This window comes from Myotis lucifugus, unplaced genomic scaffold (genome assembly GCF_000147115.1).
Source record: "Myotis lucifugus unplaced genomic scaffold, Myoluc2.0 scaffold_1062, whole genome shotgun sequence".
Taxonomy (NCBI): domain Eukaryota; kingdom Metazoa; phylum Chordata; class Mammalia; order Chiroptera; family Vespertilionidae; genus Myotis; species Myotis lucifugus.
The window spans coordinates 38,764-54,341 of NW_005872110.1; the positions used below are offsets into that span (position 1 = coordinate 38,764).

Consider the following 15,578-nt stretch of genomic DNA (forward strand, 5'->3'; position numbering starts at 1 on the left):
AGTATATCAGTGTAATAAATTTGTAGAGGGAAGAGCTAGCCCATGTTTGGTTAAGAGAAGAAAGCAAACTTTCTCTAGCTATCGTAGTGGGGGAAATGGTAAGATTTCCATCAGAGCTAAAGCAAAATAGCCATTAATAACAACAAATTGTATTGTTACGTTACCTAGACAAATGGAGCTATGGAATTTCCTGAGTCAAACCTTTACATTGCTGAGAAGTCAAACAAACCTCAACTTGGTCACATGTGTACCTGTCGTTATCAATAGCATAAGATGGTGTTATGGAAACAAGTCTTGCTCAAAAGATATTAAATCCAAATTAACCTAAGAATTTTATTGAAGGAAAATAATATGACATAAACAATGATGGGGAGTACAAGTGACCATGCCTCTCCTTTGCCCTGTTAACTGTTTGTTTGTTTGTTTATATTTTATTGATTTCAGAGAGGAAGAGAGAGGGAGAGAAAGATAGAAACATCAATGATGAGAGAGAATCACTGTTCGGCAGCCTCCTGCATGCCCCCTATTGGGGATTGAGCCAACAACCCGGGCATGTGCCCTGACTGGGGATCAAACCATGACCTCCTGTTTCATAGGTCAACCCTCAACAACTAAGCCACACCGGCCGGGCTAATATTTATTTTCAAAAAACTTTTTTACCTTGCTGTTTCTTTTAAAATTGTAAAATGGAATTTTGTTTTGCTGCATCTTGTCAGTTTCTCTATCTTCTCTACACTTCACATGTAAAAGGAAAAAATTAAATGTGACTTTTTAATGCACTAATAGAAATCTATCTTCATTATCAAAATGTGCTGAAACATTATTTTCTAGCAGGTTCTTCTCTGTTCTACATAATTCTGATTAACTATACCAGAGTTACATCAGCATTTTTAAATGAATCAATGCCCGCTCCCTCCTCTCCTTCCCCAAGCCTCTGTACTGCTCCGATGCAGTCCTTAGGCAGCCACCCTCCCAGACACCTCATGGAAATTCACAGCCTGAAGGAAGTCAGTATGAGCAGCCCTGTAATTTTAGTACCAGGGCAGCCACTGAAGAAAATGTGAGGTCATAAAAGGTTATACTTGAAAAACATGGCATGGACTTTTTTAAAAGCCAGTACTGGATTTCCTCTCTAGACTTCTTAGCTGTTTCCCTCCGCCTGTGGCTCTGAATCTTGGCCAGATTCCATGCCCTGTTTTTCGAGTGCCTGCGGTCCTTCACTTGTGCCCTCCTCTACAGAAGAGGTGAGAGCCATGGAAGTAGATAGGGCATGTTTCCTTTACAATCTTGTCTGTCTGTTTGATCTCAAGGACTACTTCTGTTTTGTTCCATTTCTTTAGCTGTGGTCATAAAGATAATGGGATATACTTTTTCACTAAATATTTGAACTGTGTCCCCATGTTAGCATGGTTATGGGCTTGGCAGGAGCTCATATTTACAAAACCAACAAAGTGAGGCTAATGATTTGTTGTATCAAACAATTCACTGTGTCGTTGCCATGAAGCGTGAGGGGTCCTGGTGAATTTACTATAAAACATTGACTACCAGTGTGTCAAGTGAAATACACGTGTGCCTGACTATCTGCCTGGTGACAGTGGTGACAATCAACATTGTAGCTTCCCTTGGTGAACCTCTTATACGTCAGACTCATTGGTAAATGGCTCTTGGTTCTCACAACAATCCTACTTGTGTCTAATCTGACTTACGGGCATCTGATGTTTTTTGCTCTGTACAAAGGTAAGTTTCTGTTTAGTGGGAGACACATCCAGGTTCCTAAACATACATGTGAACATCAAAACTAAACTAAAAGAGGGTGGGAGGAGGATAAAGAAGGCAAAGATTATCAGATAGATGGTGATGGAGAGAGATGAGACTTTGAGTGATGAGCACCCAATGTAATATACAAATGACGTATTATGGAATTGTACACTTGAAACTAATGTTATTAACCAATGTCACCCCAATAAATTTAAATTTAAAAAAACTAAATTAAAATCATCACTTCATGGCCTTTGCGCCAAGATCAAGTGTAAAAACTAATCTAAAGGAAATGGCCGTTGGCAAATTACTGCACTTGATTTATTCACATGCCCTTTTTAAAAGGAAGCTGTCTGCCAGTGGGAGCATTTCTGTGGAACACTCGCATAGATCATATACACCTTGTTCTGGCATTGCACTTTTTCTAAATGCATTCACTGGCTTCATCTCATTGGAAGGTATATCCTGAGAAATGTCAGCCTGTTCATTCTAACACCATCTGTGAAATTCAAACATTATTTTTTATTGGGAGGCTTGTGATTTTTGAGCATTATCATGATAAGGTCTTTCACAAAATCCTTTTATCAGAGAATTTTGGTAAAGCTTTATGCAGAAAAAGAAGACTCATAGTCCGGTTAAGAATTCTGATTTGTGTCCATAAAAATAGCGGGAAAAATCTGAGCATCCTTTCATGCCAAAGGATGGTTGGTGTCACTTATTCACATTAGAATGTTTTAACCAGAAAAAAAGAATTCCATTTATATCACTAGCCCTCCTCTTGCAGAGTTTCACAGCTGGAAACAGGTTGCTGAGCCTGGGAACCTCAGCTTTTCTACCCGAAAGCCACACACTACACCACTGTATGTCCTCAGGGTGGGATGGGCGTGCCGTGATGTGGATAATGCAACACCCTCCATTTCATTCCATACGCCTCGCCCAGAAAAATCTTCTAACACCCCTCTCCAGATGCCATCTAGGTCCCCTTGACTCCAGCCCGACCATCTCAGACCATTCAATGATCTCCACTATTGGAATTGGTCCTGACCTTTTAATCATCTACCACAACCTCCAGCTGTAGCCAATGTTGGTCTACTCACTGTGTATCTCAACCATGTCTCTTGCATTCCTGCCTCCTCACCTTTACACATTCCATCCATCTCTCTCATCCTCTGCATCTATACCTATCCTGTCCATTCTTTTAGACCCCACCCATCTTCCTCAATCACCCAAGCAAGTAGTAATATCTTTCTGTTCTAAATTCCCCCAGGACTTTATTATCTATCTGTGTCACAGATTTAGCTTTTATTTGGCAAACTACTTTTGCCTCCTCTAGGTTGTCGTCAGAGTTTCTTCAATAATTTGTGTCCTGTCCTCTCCCTTTAACAACCCCACACATGGTAACTACTCAAAAAATAAGTGGTTGGTTGTAATTATTAGTTTGATGATATCAGATGCTTCCAGCTCTTTGTGAATGATGCTATGAAAACACTGTACCAAAGAGGAAGAAAACAATATTTGGAGCCAAAGAAATGTTGCTTGATTTAGTTCCTTCTGGCTGTCTTGCTGCAAGCTTGGAGAGATGTCCATTTTAGGCATTCAGCTGTGATCTCAGTAGGGGGGATTGGTTTAATGCCACCCTTCCTGGTTAACTGATTTGTATTATTGGAAGCTCAGTCATCATAGGAATTGACTCATGTAATAGAATAACTGGGAAAAGCAAAGTGGATGGGTGTGTGTGGGATTGCTAATAGGCGGTCTTCACTAGCCTGCAAGTTCTTGGGACTAAAGATGGTGTCTTGTGTGTGTGTGGTTGTGTGCGTGTGCACACAAATGCATAAACACACACAAGTGCCTCCCTGTTTGTGAGATGCATTGTTAACATGCTTAAAAACAATCGAGGTTTATTTTGTTTTCTATAGTTTTGGCTTTTCCTGCCTATCTCCTGGGGATAAACCAGGACCGGTTGAAAGAAAAGCTGACGAGCCGGCAGATGGATAGCAAGTGGGGAGGCAAGTCGGAGTCCATCCACGTGACACTCAACGTGGAGCAGGCCTGCTACACCAGGGACGCCCTCGCCAAGGCCCTGCACTCCCGCGTCTTTGATTTCTTGGTGGATGTAAGTAAACATAGCTGACTTGGTGATGCTTCATATTGTAGCTGTCCAGAGGAAAACTGCTAAGGGTTTCGTGTTCATGCGGCTCACTCCTTCTAACCATCACCTGACTCCTCCACTTTTCACCCTCTCATCCTGGGGCCAGTGTATCCTGCTTTTACTTCTAGAATTCTCCACCAAGACACCAAGACAGTAACAGCTTCTTATGGATAAAACACAGGGTGGGGCAAAGGTGAGTTTATAGTTGTTCATATGGAAAATAATACAATAATTAACAAATAAGAATAAGGTGTGATTCCCGTACTCACAACTATAAACCTACTTTTGCCCCAGCCTGTATTTTATAGAGGCAGGACCGAAGGCCGGGAAAGGAGGAGACCCAGGATCATGAGGGGGTCTTGACTTTGAGCCTAAAGATTTAGGGCTGTTGTGTTTGTCATCTATTACTGTGTTACAAATTAGTCCAGAACTTAGTAGCTTAAAACAATAAACATTTATTCTGTCATTTGGAAGTGACTTAGCTTGGTGGTTCTGATTCAGGGACGAGATTGTGGTCAAGATGCTGAGGGGAGTGATTGGAGTTGGAGGATCTGGTTCCAAGCTGACACGCTCACACGGCTATTCGCAGGGCTCCTCGGGTCCTTGCTGCATGGCCCTTTCTTTTCAGCTGCTTGAATATTCTCCCAGCAGGGCAGCTGGTTTCCCCCAGCGTGGGTGATCTAAGAGAGAGCGAGGCAGAGTCCCAGAGCTTTTAATGTCCTTGTCTTGGGCTCAAGTATTGCCGCTCTGCAATATTCTTTACCTTAGAAGCAGGTCACTAAGTACAGCCCACACATAAGGGGAGAGAAATTAGGTTCCACCTTCTGAAAGGAGGCGTATCAGAGACTTTTTGTACAGTCGGCCCTCCACATCTGTGGACCCAACGAACTATGGATAGAAAATATTCAGAAAATTAAAAAATGTTGTCGCTGACTATGTATTTAGGCCTATGATGGTTGTGTCTGTACTTTCTTGTTATTATTCCCTAAGCAATACAGCATAACAACTGTTTACATAGCACTTACGTTGTATTAGATATTTTAAGTAATATAGAGATGATTTGAAGTTTACGAGAGGATGTGTATAGGTTATTTGTAAATACTATATGCCCTTTTATATAAGGGACTTGAGCATCCATGGAGGTTGGTATTCACAGGCGTCCTGGAACCACTTCCCCACCAATATCAAGGGATGTCTGTATTTTAAAACTACCACAGATTTTTTTTAATGATAGAATAATCATATATATGTGTGTGTGTGTGTATATATATATATCAGACATCCCTTGAGGTGTATGTGTTTGCATAATATTTGCATATATATACATATTTATGTATACCGCATATAGATCCTGGAAATTAGTCTTTGAGCCGTGTAGCACTGCCGGTGACAGTCTGTGCTAATCATTGCAGCCTGAGTGGGAGAATAATAATAGCAAACACTTATTTAGCACTTACTATGTGCCAGATACTGTTCTAAGTATTTTAGAAAAAAACACACTTATTTAATTCTTACCACAACCCTGTGACTCAGATAAGCTAACTGAGGCCCCAAGAGGTTAAGGAACTTACCCAAGGCCACACCACTCTTAGGTAATAGACCTAGGAATTAAATCCAGGTAATTGGGCAGTGATCCAGTATTCTACTCCTCCGCCTTTTATATGGTCAAGGCAGGAAGAACCCTCAGGAAGCCCAAGTCAAGGGCAGCAACATGGTCATTAGACCCTAGAAGTCTGCATGATTGGGTGTGGTTAGGGTTGGGCAGGGCAGGGCAGCATAGGGTAGTTATTCTGTGTACTCCTTGTGGCTAGTTTAAGGATACGATTGCTTGGGAAGGTCAAGGTCATGCCAAGCATTAGCCATGTTTTTAACGTGTTCAGACCCTCCTTTTACTGACAAGGGAATCTTTGGCCCCAGTGCTGGTGGAATTGCCCAGGGCCATTCAGCAAGAGGGTCATGCAGAGCCGGGACTAGAACCCACACCTCCTGTCCCTGTTCAGTGTATCTTCCAGCACTGGGCTTCCCACCTTATTTCCTTTCCATCTTTTCCCAATTTTGTGTGTGTTAAAGAGGGTGGATGCTCCATGTAAGTGATACTAATTAGAGCTGACAGTTACCAAGCACTGACTGTGTACCAGGTACTGAGCTAAGTGTTCTATATTAATACTCATTAGCTTGCAAAAGATGATTATCTTTTTCTTTTCTTTTTTTCCTGGAAAACAACTCTGGTACTTCAAGATTCATCCAGGTATTCACCACCTCCAGGAATTTTTCTCCTGTGTTCCTCCCTCCCCTGCAGTCCTCACTAACCCCCTCCAACCTACACTGCCCTCCTGTCATTAAGTCTGTTCCACTGAATTGCACATCTCTTCTCACAGTGATCGAGACCACAGACTTTTTTTATTATTATTAGTTAAGGTATTACAAATGTGTCCTCATCCCCCCCATTAACCCCCAACCTCCCCCCCCCCTCGCACACTCTTGCTCCCATCCCCCTGTTGTCCATGTCCATTGGTTTGGCTTATATACGTGTATACAAGTCCTTCGGTTGATCTCTTCCCCTTACCCCCGCCCTCCCCTACTTTCCTTCTGGGGATTGATAGCCTGATCACTGTTTCTCAGTCTTTGGATCTGTCCCTTTTCATCAGTCTATGTTGTTTTCTATAATCCACAAATGAGTGAGATCATGTGGTATTTATCTTTCTCTGACTGGCTTATTTCACTTAGCATAATGCTCTCCAGTTCCATCCATGCTGTTGCAAAAGGCAAGAGTTCCTTCTTTTTTACACAGCATAGTATTCCATTGTGTAGATGTACCACAGTTTTCTAATCCACTCATCTCTGATGGGCACTTAGGCTGTTTCCAAATCTTAGCTATGGTGAATTGTGCTGCTATGAACATAGGGGTGCATATATCCTTTCTGATTGGCGTTTCTGGTTTATTGGGATATATTCCTAGTAGTGGGATCACTGGGTCAAATGGGAGTTCCATTTTTAGTTTTTTGAGGAAGCTCCATACTGTTCTCCACAGTGGCTGCACCAGTCTGCATTCCCACCAGCAGTGCAGAAGGGTTCCCTTTTCTCCACATCCTATCCAACACTTGTTGTTTGTTGATTTGGTAATGATAGCCATTCTGACAGGTGTGAGATGATAACGCATTGTCGTTTTGATTTGCATCTCTCGTATAATTAGTGACTTTGAGCATGTTTTCATATGTCTTTCGGCCTTCTGTATGTCCTCTTTCGAAAAGTGTCTATCTAGGTCCGTTGCCCATTTTTTTATTGGATTGTTTATCTTCCTTTTGTTAAGTTTTATGAGATCCCTGTAAATGTTGGAGATTAAACCCTTATTGGTGGTATCATTGGCAAATATGTTCTCCCATGTTGTGGGTCTTCTTGTTGTTTTGTTGATGGTTTCCTTTGCTGGAGACCACAGACTTTTAAAAAAATGTTTTTTAATTAAAAGAAGAACATAGACTTAGGCATCGTCCCACTTAAATGTAATCCCAGGCCCTCCCTCTTGCCCAGTGTGATCTCAGGGATTGCACTGTGATCACTATTGGTATGAGAACTGCAGTGAGAATTAAAGGACCCGACACATACAAGGCACTTAGCAAAGTCTGGAACAGGTGAATGTTAAATATACGGAAGCTGCTCTTATTAACATCACTTTAATGGTAATTACTGGTATTATTAACCGTAGTTGGCTCACCCTCTCTATAAGCTCCTGGCAACAGAGATTGTCTTCTTGACATCCCTGGCATATTGTGTTAGGTGATCATTAAATGATTAGTGAGTGGGGTTCTTTATGTGAAATAGATTTTACTTCGATCATCCGAGATGACATTTTCTTCCAATTCTCAAGACTTCCTGAAGAAAACTAACTCTGCCGGAATTTAATGGTTTTCATCATTAAGCAAACATTGTTTTTTCTCCTACCATAATAGTTTTCTGGGATTCTGGTGGTTTCCCAAAATACTTGACATTGCACTGAGACTTCTTTTTTTTTTTTAACAATTCGTAGTATTCTTTTTTTTTCCATCACCTATCCCTTCTGTGCCCTTGTCCACTCCACCCTGTAATCAGCACACTGTTGTCCATGTCCATGAGTTACCTCTCTCTCTCTCTTTTTTTTTTTTTTTTGCTCAATCCCGCCACACCCTCCAGCATTCCCCCTTCCCCCACCAGAGCTGTCTGCCTGCTCTCTGTCTATGAGGCACTGAGACGTTTTTAAAGCTGTAAGTCACTGTCTTGGTCTCTGTTTCCAGCAGGCACTAGTATTTGCTGTGTGTAGTCTATTTGCTGTGTGCAGGATTGCTTCCCTCCCCCTCTGCATGTGCAGGAAAAGGAGTTAATTGCCATGCTGCTTACTTTCTCCTAGTCCATCAACAAAGCGATGGAGAAGGACCATGAAGAATACAACATCGGCGTTCTGGACATCTACGGCTTTGAAATATTCCAGGTAGGACCAGTTTAAGTCATTGCGGACTGGGGAGGGTGATGCATTTCCTCTGGCTTGAAGAAATAATTAATTCTAGGCAGTGAAAAAAAGAACACCCCACTATGGCCCAATTTTTGCCTTTGTGAGTTCTTTGGGCACCGTCACCAAACTAGTTTCTCCTAAGTCTAAACTACGCAGCCTTCTCCTGATGCCTCCAGCATTTCTGCTAAGGCTTGTCACATGGAAGCATCTCACTAAATCACTCAAGAATTGTCTTCGAAATGATTTTGCAGAAATGATTAATGTAAGTAACTTTTTCTTTTTCAGAAAAATGGCTTTGAACAGTTTTGTATCAATTTTGTTAATGAAAAATTACAGCAGATTTTTATTGAACTGACATTAAAGGCCGAACAGGTAAGCATTCCCTCTTCCTTCATCGTGTTCTCCTAATTTGTTTTCTTTTCAAGGGTGTAGACTTCTCTTTGGATAACAGCTTCAGATTTGAGTCTTGTCTTAGGAAATGTCCTTAACAGTGTCAGGCAGACAAACCGCATGCCACTGGGACCCTTCCGTCTGTGAAATAGAAACACCAGCTGCTACATTTTCTTCCTCCTTTGAGCAAAGGATGCTGTGAAGTTGGACTTGGGACTGGCTGCTTCTGCTCTCTGACTCATTGACCAAGTGCGAAATGGAGACCTCGTTCCAAACCCTTTGTCTATGGCATCTCCTGTGAGCCCAAGGAAAAGCATGGCTTTCTCAGAGCTGCTTTCCTCCCAATTCTCCCTAGAAATTAATGTGTCTTTAACAAAAGTGGGTGTTTTCATTCTGGCTTGAAGAAACATGTCTTGCTTATCGTTTCTTCTGAAAGGCCAGCGCAGGTCCCTGTATTCTGGATTCCGCATTGTGTGTCGATTCTAGGGTGTCTGTAACAAAGTACCACAAACGAGGTGGCTTAAAACAACAGAGATTTCTCCTCTCAGAGGCCGGTATCAAAGTGGCACCAGAGCGTCACCCCTTTCAGAGGTTCTGGGGGAGAATCCTTCCTTGACTCTCCAGCTTCTGGTGGCTCCTGTCCTTGTTTGGTGGCAACATGACTTCAGTCTCTGCCTCGGTCTTCACATGGCCTTTTCCAGTCTGTGTCCAAGTGTCTCTCCTTTCCCTGTAAAGGCACAGGTGGTTGGATTAGGGGTCACCCCAAATCCAAGATGATGTCTCTTGTGGGGTCCTTATCTAATTGTATCTACAAAGATCCTATTTCCAAACCTCACATTTTGAGATTTTAGGGGACATGTTCAACCCACTCGACACATGAAAGGCTGTTTGGGGATGTTTAGTCATGGAGCGTTCACGCCTCTGCTTGGGAGCCCCAGTGAGCAGAGGCGTTCACATAAACCTCTGGCCTGGAGGTCTCGCCTTCCACCACCTCAGAACAGCTAGGGAAAGCGTGGGGTGGGCTGAGACGGGAAAAACTGGGCAGCATTTAGATCATATAGGAACTTTGTAGGGCATGACAGAAAGTGCAGAGTTTACAGCAAGTAGGATAGGAAACCATTGCAGCATTTTGAGCAGAAAAGTGACATGGTCTGGTTTGTGTTCTGTGTTTTTGAAAAGGTCACCACTCTAGCTTTACAGACTTACAGAGTGGAGTGAGACGGGAAAACTAAACAGGAATGGAAGTTTAGAAACCAATTAGGAGACGATGCAGGAGACTGTACAAGACAGGGCGGGAGCTTAGACCATGGTCTATTAGTAGGGGTGGTGACACGGTGAGAGGTGGTCAGAGTTAGTATACATGTTAGAGACTGAGTCACCATGATTACTCAAAATAATTAGCAATAAGCCAAGAAGGAAAGAGGAATTAAAGATGATTTCTGCCTTTGTAGCTTGAATAACAGGGCCAGTGGTGAGACCATTTACTGAAGGATATGGTTAGGGGAGCAGTTGGTTGGAGACAGGGGGAATGTAGAGTCAGAACTCTGCTGAACAAGTTACATTTGAGAGGCCTATTGTACATCCAAGTGCAGATTCCAAAATCAAATACATATGAGTCTGGAACTCAGTGGGGAGGTCTAGACTAGAGAAATTAATACAGAGGTCACTAGCCTATAGGTGCTATTTAAAGCCATGAGATTGATTGGAATCACCTAGAGAAGGAGGCTTGAGGAAGCAAGACGGCTGGAAGATTGAGCCCTGAGAGTCTGCCTCCTATAAAGATCTGGAGAGATGCTAACAAAGCAAACCTGGGAGGAAGGAGAAGAACCAGGAGAGTGTGCTGGTGTCCATCCAGTTAGATGAGCCCCTGGCCCGAGTGAGGGGCCTTCCCCTTAAGTGCCTCGATGCTAATCCATGCTGCTGTCCTATGTTAAACTCAGAGATTATTGTGAGACAGATCTGTAGGTTTCACCATATTAAATGGCCATTTTTTGAATGTCAGAAATGCCTGTGTGGTAATGATTTCATATGGTTCAAACTCAATAAAAATTACATTACCAAGCAATAAAATGTTGCTTTTCTAACCTCCTTAGAAAAAAAAAATTAAAGTTTCAAGTTGTTGTCAAAAGGCATTCAAGTTTTTCTTTCATGGTGATTTATGTGCCTTTGATATCCATATGTGTGGAGTCCAGCTACTCTTCACTGGGTAATCATGTGAGTTCCCGCTTTCTGTCCTACAGGAAGAATATGTTCAAGAGGGAATAAGATGGACGCCCATAGAGTACTTCAATAACAAAATCGTGTGTGACCTCATAGAGAACAAAGTTGTAAGTATCAGTCTGGTGTGTATCCTCACTGCTCACAGATTTGCATTAAGTGCATTTTTCTCCTCTGTGTCGTTATTTTAGAATAGGCAAGGTGACAACTCTGGTTTGCACAGAATTTTAAAAATTACATTTATTTTGTGTATATATGTATGTTAGCAAAAGAGCAATAGGGTTTTATTTTTGTAAATACAAACGTGAACATGAGTAAAATGTCAATTTACAAACAGGAGTTGTTACTGAATTAATTCTATCATTTGTGTTGATGGCTTAGTGCATAAAAAGACACAAAATTGGCCCACCTTCTAGACCATTCATATAACTTCTAGGACTTGAGACCTTGAAATCATTCAAAAGAAAACAAAAAGGACGTAGACAGAGATCTCTACAGTACCATTTTTGTTTTCGTTGTTTATAAAGCTCAAAACTGGAAACAGTGAGAAAGTCCATAGACAGTTCAGTCGTTAAGTAAACTACAGCATATCAGAGCACACACAGCCATTAAAAAATAACTATGAAGACTATATGAAACTTGATGATTGTTTATTAAATAGTGCTGTGTGGATAAAATGTGTACACTGCACAACTGTGTAAACCATGCCTATCCTAAAGTGAACATTAAGAAGTGAATTAGAGCCCTAGCTGGTTTGGCTCAGTGGATAGAGCCTTGGCCTACGGACTGAAGGGTCCCAGTTCAATTCCGGCGAAGGGCACATGCCCCGGGTTGCAGCTCGATCCCCACTAGGGGGCGTGGAGGAGACAGCCAATCAATGATTCTCATCATTGATGTTTCTATCTCTCCCTCTCCTTTCCTCTCTGAAATCAATAAAGAAATATATTTTAAAAAATATGTTTTTAAAAAAAGAAATGAATTAGAGCAGCGGTTCTCAACCTGTGGGTCGCAAACACTGAAAATACATCCTGCATATCAGATATTTACATTACGATTCATAACAGTAGCAAAATTACAGTTATGAAGTAGCAACGAAAATAATTTTATGGTTGGGGGTCACCACAACATGAGGAACTGTATTAAAGAGTTGCGGCATTAGGAAGGTTGAGAACCACTGATTAGAGTCAAGGAAAATGTTTTAATTTTTCTTTTGGGTTTTTTATATCAACTTAATACAAATAAGATTGTGCAGATAATGATCTGTGTGTGACTTTGAATAGAATTTCAGGGAGTTAAACCATTTTTTTAAAAAATGGGCTTTTCCTCCATCTTAGATCTAAGTGATGACTCCCATTTGGGGTTATTAATGGTATTCTTGCTCAAAGGGAAAGAATGACTTTCAAGATGGTATCTGGAATCTAGGGAGCTGTTGTTTCCTTCCTTAAGGAAAGACCCGATAAGCATTGCATGTATTTGGGAACAATCATTGAATTGGGGCTTTGGCTTCTTGGTCCCATCAGAACCCTCCTGGGATCATGAGCATCCTGGATGACGTGTGCGCCACGATGCACGCGGTGGGTGAGGGGGCGGACCAGACGCTGCTGCAGAAACTCCAGATGCAGATCGGGAATCATGAGCACTTCAACAGCTGGAACCAAGGCTTCATTATTCACCATTATGCTGGGAAGGTATGGCCAGCAAGCCGGGGTCAACAAGAGAGGGGAGGCCATCCTTTCCAATGTCTACCTGTTTTAAGCCACTGGGTCTGTCATCTGTTTTCTCATGAGGCAACTGAAAACAGTGTCCATATAGTTTCATCTGCCTCACTGTGCTTTATTCATTCAACATGGATTCATTCATTCAACAACATGGGACCTAGGAAGTGTGTGGGGAGGTAATACAAAAGACGGTATACACTACTTTGTCCTTTTTAGTCACGAATCACCCTGGTACATGTCTTGCTTCTTGCTGCCCTCACAAGCCTTCATTCCTTACCTGCCCATGTCCACTGGAAAGAGAAATAAGGACAAACGCTCACATTTGGTGTTTGTTCTCATAAAATACATGACTATTGGGTGCCTCCTGGGTACCAGCTTTCTGTGGGTGCTAGTGATACAAAGATAAGTAAGTCAAGGTCCCGATATTTAGGGACTTCCCAGTCCTATGGAAATCCGCTGGTCTCACCTTTCATCCCAACTAATCTTTAGCATGTTTTTTTTTAGCTGAATTGATCCAATTCTGACACCATTTGTAAGGGAAATGCAAAGCCTTGGATGACAGGGCCCATTGCAATGGATTAATGAGCATAAGAAGTTTTTCATTTTATTCTGTCTTAGCTAAAATTTATGGGAAAGAATTACGTTTATTACTTAGACATCCCTATGAATCTATTGAAGAAGGGGTGTGTGAGACCTAGATCCCTGGGCCATATAGGCAGCCAAACACCGTTCATCAGCATCCACAGGCCATCACCAACTAAGAAGCTAACAAGTAAGATATGCACAGCTTTAGTGTGACGGTTCATGATGAAATCTGGAGCTAGGCACATTCTGGTAAGAATAGCCATGGCTACTTGGCTATTTTTTTTTCTTCAATCAAATACTAAAAGGATAAAATTGGATTTCCTTCCATTCTTGAACAGGTATCCTATGACATGGATGGCTTTTGTGAAAGGAACCGTGATGTGCTTTTTATGGATCTGATAGAGCTTATGCAGAGCAGTGAGCTGTAAGTGTGTTTCCGCTTATCTCACATGGGATATGGGTTTGATCAAATTTTCAATATGAAACTTGTGGAGTGGTCAGCATTTCATTTCTTTGAGCTGGTGGGTCTGGGTTAACATTGGACAATTTGGTTTCTCAAAATAGCTTTTCTTTATCCAATCTCAGCCCCACCCTTGTATCCCTAACACTTCCCACCCCCGAATTGCAAGCGTAATCTGCATGCCTTTCAGGACCCCTAGCTTCATCAGTTTCAACACTATTATCAGGGAGAGGTGGCCATCCTGGGGTTGGGCTGGGATGGCCATGACTGACCACCTAAGAGTGGAATAGTCTGGTTCTATGATACTCTGCCCTTGATACGTCATCCCAAGAATTTTTTGTGGTCACTCAATATTTTTAATGGCTTAAAAAGACCCAAGTTAACCTGAGTCCCCGAAGGTCTTGGGTAGTGGCTCCAGAATTCTGAGAGGGACAAGTCAAGAGGGACTGCCTCAGAGACCCATTTTCACCCAAGACCCTGTCGAAGCTATAGAGTCAGAAGCAGTAGAGGCTTCCCCCTTGCAAGCTGCTGGAGCTTTCAGGACCAGCCCTGCTGAGTCCGTTTCTCCCCTCTCCTCTGTGAAGGGTCCCAAAGTCCTGGGTCACAGATCTGGGACATGATTTACATGATCAGGGCTGCACATGTACAGTATTGCACAGCCTTCCAAATTTACAATTTTAGAGCTGCCTCCAAGTAATAGTTGCCCCGTTAGGCTGTGTTACTTAACCTGTCATAGTATCAAGGATACCTTCCCTAACCCACAGCAGCCAGCCTGACATTTTCCTAAGGAAGGCCCCACTACAATGAAAGCAAAAACCAGTATCCTTTTCGGGCCGTGGCCAGCTGTGTTCTGCTCCATTTAACCCTCTTCCCCTTCCCCCAGCCTCCCACTCCTCCCGGCCCTCATCTCCACATGCCTGCACTTCCTTGCACTCACACCTCCCCAGTTTGGAGATTCTGAATTTCTTTTCACTTGAAAACACATAAAATCTCTTAATAGTTCAGGGGAGCCACCAGCCCTGTTGGTAGGTTTTATAACAGCCAGGTGCAGACAAGCTTCTGGAGGGTTGTGGTTGTTTTGTTTTGTCTGAAGTATTAAAATTACTGCCAAGTTTGAGAGCTATCAATGCTTCCATGTAAACTCTTATCCGGTAGACATGGTCCATTGTTTATTAAACACATTTCCTACAAAAATCTATAATTGCGTCTGATCAATTTAAAAATAGATTATAGGATTTCTAGAAAATTCAAGATGCCAAAGAGCCATTTAGGAGGCATTGAATTTGAGTGTCCGATGGCTCATTTACGTGAATCACTTTATTCACTGAGTCAGTGAATATTTATTGAGCACCTACTGTGTACCAGGCTATGTGCCAGACAGAAGGGGCACTAAGGTGTCTAGGACATGCTGGCATCGAATGAGCAAAGGCCACTGATGCTGTGAAATAGACTGCAAGATGTGGGACAGCCCCCCATGACCCCCATCAAAAAATTATCCAACCCTGACTCCCAAGTATCGATAGTGCCAAGGTTGAGAACCCCTGCTTTAGAGCAAAGCAGACCTGCATTGCATCCAGACAGTGTGTACAAGTCCCTGCGCCCTGGTCCGTCTGTCTCATCCTCGCTCAGCAAACCCACAGTGTGTGTCCTATTGTCAAGGTGCACCTCGAGGCCAGTAAGGAGGGGGACTCAAAAGACAGTGATTTATGATTTGTCTTTCAGGTTTGAACTCCAAAATGCTTATATCTTAGAATTTTTTTCTGTCTTTCTTGTTCTTCTTTTTGGTTTTGGTTTTTCGTCTGTTGCTTATTTCCC

General features: G+C 42.3%; 1 protein-coding gene across 2 annotated transcripts in view; it reads left to right on the forward strand.

The window, feature by feature from the left end:
* Nucleotides 1–15,578, forward strand: part of MYO1E (myosin IE) — a 93,314-nt gene that overhangs the window by 32,099 nt on the left and 45,637 nt on the right. For both annotated transcript variants that reach the window (XM_023747932.1, XM_006107192.3), the window contains 6 exons: nt 3,678–3,874; nt 8,292–8,372; nt 8,679–8,765; nt 11,024–11,110; nt 12,521–12,688; nt 13,642–13,727. In XM_023747932.1, coding sequence (XP_023603700.1) covers nt 3,678–3,874; nt 8,292–8,372; nt 8,679–8,765; nt 11,024–11,110; nt 12,521–12,688; nt 13,642–13,727 — 706 coding nt within the window. The remainder of the gene's footprint in view (nt 1–3,677; nt 3,875–8,291; nt 8,373–8,678; nt 8,766–11,023; nt 11,111–12,520; nt 12,689–13,641; nt 13,728–15,578) is intronic.